Source organism: Enoplosus armatus, chromosome 20 (genome assembly GCF_043641665.1).
Source record: "Enoplosus armatus isolate fEnoArm2 chromosome 20, fEnoArm2.hap1, whole genome shotgun sequence".
Lineage (NCBI taxonomy): Eukaryota > Metazoa > Chordata > Actinopteri > Centrarchiformes > Enoplosidae > Enoplosus > Enoplosus armatus.
Window position 1 is genome coordinate 16,770,260 of NC_092199.1, and position 6,123 is coordinate 16,776,382.

Consider the following 6,123-nt stretch of genomic DNA (forward strand, 5'->3'; position numbering starts at 1 on the left):
CATATGTGATGCTTTTTCAGCGGTCGAGTGTTGAGCGAGATGGTTTTCTAAACTGCGCTGTGCTCACGCAGGTGGTGTTGTCCGACGACCAGATGGACGTGGCCGCAATCGGCGAGTGGGGGGAGCAGCTGGTCAACTCCTTCCTGTGCCACTGGAGGGACAGCGGCGAGCCCGGGCGGCCCGCCCACATCCTGTGGTGCAACCAGAGCGGGGAGAGCGGCCAGCCCTACGACTTCATGCTCACCTTCGGGCCCACGGAGGGGCAGGCGGTGGTGTACGTGGAGGTGAAGTCGACTATAAAGAAAGAGAAGGCATTCATCCACCTCTCTGCCAACGAGCTGGACTTGGCGCTGAAAGAGAAGGAGCGCTATCACATATTCAGGGTGTACAGCGCAGGGGACGCCCACAACGTCCGCCTGTGTCGCATTCGGAACCTGGCGCAGCACCTTCACACCAAAGACCTGGCACTTTATCTGTTTGTTTAAGTCCTCCAGACGTTTGTGGAGATATTTGCACTAGATCAACTTACACTTTCATTTTAACTTTATCCCAACTGCACTGATTTTCGTTCTTTTACATGTTCCTATGATACCTTGTGTATGTTTTATTGTCCCAAAATGCACATTCCTTTTTCATTTGTCAGTACAGAATATTTGTATTGCCAACAAACTGCGCAGAGTTGTGTGTTTTCTGGCATGTGTAAAGGGGTCAGTGGACACACTGAATGTTTTTAACCTTTTTTTTATTGCCCCTACCTCACCTTTACTCCAACATTCCTTTGAAATAAAATCTTTTTGTCAGCTGAATTGACTCTTTGCTTTTATTCCTTAAATAAGCTCACAGACGGCTCGAGTGCATCTTTAGTAATAAGGGATTCTGTGAACTTAACCTCGCTGACTGATGAAGCGATTACAGCTGAGGGTTGAAGTCAAATCAAGCGGAAGCAGAGCCGGCCAGACAGGTCCCTCACAGGCTCCCGTCATTCCTGGTAATTACGCTGTCACGGTGAACGGGCTGTGCTCTTGATAGCGCCGGCACACCGGAACGTCTGTATGATCCACTCATCTTTAACCGCTCACAAGGCTCCTCTTGGTGCAATTATTACTCCTCAAAGAGGAGGCCAGCTGACATTCTGCCCAGTTCAACAGACAGAAAACTGCAGTGCCGACCCACCAACTCTTTTTTTTTTTAGCTTTAGAACAGGAAACAGGGAAATTAATTTAATTTACTAGTCCTATTTTTCTGGTGGAATCGCCCCAAAGGACCCCCCTGGTGGTCCCTAAAACCTCACTGTTAGAGCTTCAGTCGGTGTGCTCGGCTGTAGGACGGTAATCCTCACAAAACAGGACGCTTATTACCCATGTGATGAGTGTCGGTGGAAGAGATCAGAAGCAGCCTCCGGGGACAGCACCTCCCTATTTCAATCCTGTGATGCAACCTCTTGGTAACCAGGGGGCTGTTTCCTACAAAGAAATCAGTCATGGGTAATGTGTCACCGAGAGGGGAAATATAACATAAATGAGGAGATTGCAGCAGGTTACCAATCAGAACGAAGGATGTTCGGCGTAAGGGCTGTGTTTAAAATGCAGTGTAGCGTCTTGACAATGCATTTCATGGGGCCTAGTTCATCCTGTAAGATGAAGTGACTGTTTGCTTCCTGCAGCGTTGTGGAGCACAGAGTTGAATGTTCTTCCAGTGTTCGAGATGTTTCTGTTTCTGAGCCACAGTCATGAGACTCAACAGAGATGACTACCAGGTGATGTTTGTTTTTTCCAAAAAATACTAACACATTTATATGATTAGAGGTGGGACTCCTCTTTCACTGCCATAAGATACCTTTATGAGGCATTCAAGTGCGGCTTGTGAATTCCAACATTCAGAGCTTCTTCTTAAGAAGCGATTCTGGATTGAAAAAACAAAAATTCTATAGTTGCTGCTGTGTGTTGAGGGGTATGATCTAGTTATATTATTAATATCATTATTATTAATGTTATTGTTATTATTATTGTTATTATTTTTAAATCTAACCTTTATTTCACCAGGTAAGTCCCGTTGAGGTCGAAAGCCTCTTTTGCAGGAGAGACATGGCCGAGACGGCAGCATAAAAAGTAGCAGGCAAAACACTGCAAAATCAGATGATACAAGAAATAGATAGTGAGGCTAAAAGTAGGCTTGGAACAGATGCAATTAAGAACGGAGTGGTGTTACTTTGCTATGATAAACAGGAGTCCAAAGGGGATTAAGATGAAGTGCACCTGTTATATACAAAACGGTGTCATCTGCAAACTATTAGTTTCATCTTCAATCATCTTTGCTGTGGTTTTACCGACAGTGTTCAGTTATTTATTTATGTCCGTAAACATCAGGGTGAATTGCCCTCTTTTCCATGGGTGTCAAATGGGTGCAAGGAGCGGGAGTTGCCATTCTTCAACTTGATGAATTTGAAAAATCACATCCAAATTAAGGGGTGCTTTTAAATTCATATGGTGATCTTCAGTCGTAGTGTTCACTTAGTCACAGTCACTGAATGATACGCAGCTGTGGTTGATTAAGCCAGGAAAGGGAAGACCTACAATATACCAGTTTAGCATTTAATAAGCTGACACCCCTCCCCCCCTGCGCATGTTCTGATGTTTCCGACTGCCCCTGAAGGCAGCGTAGTCTGTACGGAGACAGCGAGCAGCGGCGGCTCCCGGCGGAGCAGCGCTGCGATTGGCCAAAGCGGAGGAGGGGGAGGGCCCACTGCTGGCCCTCCCCTCCCATCTCCTCTCCTCCCGTCTCCATCCTAGAGGACGGTGCGATGCGGAGACAATAGGACGCGGAGCCGGCGGAGGCTGCAGGATGCTCGGCGCCACATCCACCGTCACACGGCTCGTTTCTCGCGGGACACCGAGATCAGGCGTTTTTCTCCCGGCTCCCCTGGCCTTGGCATGCGCTCAGACCATCCCGCGTGTTCACCAGCAGCCTGGGCTGACAGGGCGGACTCCGCTGCCCCCATATGTGAACCGACTGAAGGGTGAGTGGCGGAGCAGACCCGGTCTGAAAGCTCCATCTATCCTCACCTGCACCCGGACGAACCCGCATCACTCAATTACACTGCAAACGCGACAGTAACCGGGGGGGGTCTTGCACTGTGTTTCATTGTATTCAGTGCATGATCGATCAGGCCTATTCAGCACACAGCAGAATACACTGAAAACAATGCTGTGAGTGTGTGTGTGTGTATTCCCATTTATCTCCAGCAAACAACAAAATTGCTGCTTGTTTGCATTTTAGGTTGTTGGAATTTGTGTTATTGATCACAAAACAACCTACTGCACCCACTACCCCCCCCCCCCCCCCCCCCCCCCCCCCCCCCCCCCCAACACACACGCACACACCATGCATCCTGTACAATGGGGGCAGCCAGGTATCTGCAGCAGCTTGTGTGTGTGTGTGTGTGTGTGTGTGTGCCTGTCACTCAGCTCTGTGAGAGCTGTGTTCCACTGGTTGTTCTTCAGAGTCAGTGCGGTCTGAGGACACACTGCAGGTGGGATCCAGCATGACGTAGCCCCCCCCCCCCACACACACACACACACACACACAGTGCTGGAGGTAGCCGAGGACATCCGGAGAATAATAAGAGCCCGTGATGTTTACATCCTCCGTCCACATGCCGGTGTCAGCGCTGGCTGGGCCCAAAGCGCAGTGACGCCTGTGCCTTCCTCACAAGAACTAGGGTTGTTGTCATCCAGTGGAACTCACTTACTAATGGGATCCTCCATTATTCCGCAGTAAGTGCCGTAGGAGCGAACCATCTCGTAATCCATTCCTCTTTTAGAGTAATCTGCTACTGCTTAATGTATTCTGAGCCACTGTGGGAGGTTGTCTGGTTGCATTCACGTGTATGTGTGTGTGTGTGTGTGTGTGTGTGTGTTAAGCCCAAGACACAGCTGATCAAAGTGGGTTTAAGCTCCTTGATGGCACATAAAAGCTGACACTTCACACACACACACACACACACACACACACACACACACACACACACGCAAGATACACTCCAGCATGATGAGTCACAGATCACAATGTAGGTCACGTAGACCCACCGGTGCTCAGCAGTCCTCGCCAACGGGTGTCTCGCTGGCAGCGGTGGCAACTTAGGGCCGGGCTCGTCCTCGTCCACGCCAAAATACGGCTTTGGTAGGAAACTCGGGGGCAGCGATGTTTGACGTGGGTGCAGCCCCCCATTGCTGCTGGGCAGGGCCGCTACGGTTGATATGGAAGGCTATTTCACAGTATACATACAGTATATAGTATATACAGACTCTAATTTGGACAACAGATATTTGTAGAATGTTAACATGATATGGTGTCATCATCGGGAGACAAAGTTGATAATAGATCACATCGAATCATCACCTTATTGTTACAGAGTTTGGCATTTTGACCTTTTATTCGCTTTCTTGCCCTCAAATCTGTACACTAAATATGAATCTAGAGCCCGGAGGCGATTAGCTTAGCTTAGCTTAGCGTAAAGACTGGAAACAGGGGGGCTTAGCCTGACTCTGTCCAAAGTGAAAAAAGCTCACGAATTAATGAATTAACGACGTTACAGTTGGAACTATTTCTCGGCCGCAGTTAGTGACATCCTGAAGTCCATGCTGCTGGTTGCCTGGCAACCGCACGGTGAAGACAAGGCTTCCGAAAGTAACATTTAAAGGTGCTTGCAGGTGGATTTTGTTACCTTCGAGCAAATCCAGACTAGCTGTTGTTGGATGTTGGAATGTTGGATTTTATTTGCACGTGTACTGTCAGCAATGGCGGCTTCGCCACTGGTTTGTTGTCACGTCGGTAGATCTTTTCACCAGCTGTGATATATATATATATTTATATATATATATAGTTTGCAACGCAGGTTTTCCATTACAAATTTGTCCACGATGAGATAACCCTGATGACATCATTACGACATCATCAGGGGGTCACGTTCTCAGACTTGACAATGAAGGAAGACGACGACATAGAGTTCCCCTTTAAACGGCGGAACGTAGCTTTTCTGACCTCGGTCTTGTTAATGAGAAGGGGTTTGGATGTGGTTTTAGGCCGTAAAGGATTTGTAATCACAGCCGGGTCAGAATCATTCTTTTAACTGACCTTTAGACTAGGCTGCAAATCTGCAACGCTGGGCATGTGAGTTGCTGTTATGTCAGTGCTGTTGGCTAGTGGTGCAGGGATATTGGCCACCTCGCGCGCGCACACACACACACACACACACACACACACACACACACAGACTCGCTGGTACTTTGCTACTCAACGGCCCTTGTCATTGTGCGCCACTCTCCCTCTCCTTCCTCTGTGCCAGCTTCCTTCAAACTGAATGTCTGCTTTGTGTTGCATCGGGAAACAGGGGAGCGCGCGTGTTCGCGGCTCGCGGCGCCAGGCTCACGCGAAAAGGATGACGATGGCGTCGCTCTAATTGTTTGGAGGGCAGCGCGCGGGCTGCACCGGCGGGGGCGGGCTGCACCGGCGGGGGCGGCCGTGGCTGCCATCATCGCCTTGGCTCGCTGAAAAGCGCTCGGCCCGGTCAGCTCTCTGCCCGCTGGTTGCATAAGCAGTCTGGGATTTAGTCAGCTGCCCCCCCCCCCCCACAGTTTCTCTCACAGAGTGTTGAACCTGGTGGCACAGAGTGTCAGCGTTGAGAGGGATGGGGTGTGGGGGGGTGGGGGGTCGATCTGTGGTCACCTGGAAGGAACAAGACAAATCATACCTTCATTTCTACACAGTAGCGTCACTCAGGGTTTGCAGCTAACAATCATTATCATCAATTCATCCACAGTATTGGTGGGTTTTTTGGATCAATCAGTTATTTGTTTAGTCTAAAAACACCAAAATATTCAATTTACAGCCACATAAAACTGACTAAAGCAGCAAATCCCCTCACACTGCAGGGGGGGGGGGGGGGGGGCAGCATCTGCCTGCCACTTTTGTTTGATGAGTAATTCAAACGCTGAATCCACAGAATTCTGTCAGTTCTGTGGTTGGTGATTGGTTCTGTCCATCCGCCTCATTGATTAGTCATCAGATTACCTCAACACTAATGATTACCAGTGAGGCTGTCCCCCAAAAAAGACTGGCAGCCTA

General features: G+C 49.1%; 1 protein-coding gene across 1 annotated transcript in view; it reads left to right on the top strand.

Moving 5' to 3' along the window:
• Window positions 1-806, top strand: part of LOC139303667 (uncharacterized) — a 31,285-nt gene extending 30,479 nt beyond the window's left edge. The window contains exon 48 of the mRNA XM_070927506.1: window positions 72-806. Coding sequence (XP_070783607.1) covers window positions 72-485 — 414 coding nt within the window. The 3' untranslated portion in view covers window positions 486-806. The remainder of the gene's footprint in view (window positions 1-71) is intronic.
• Window positions 807-6,123: the final 5,317 nt, after the last annotated feature.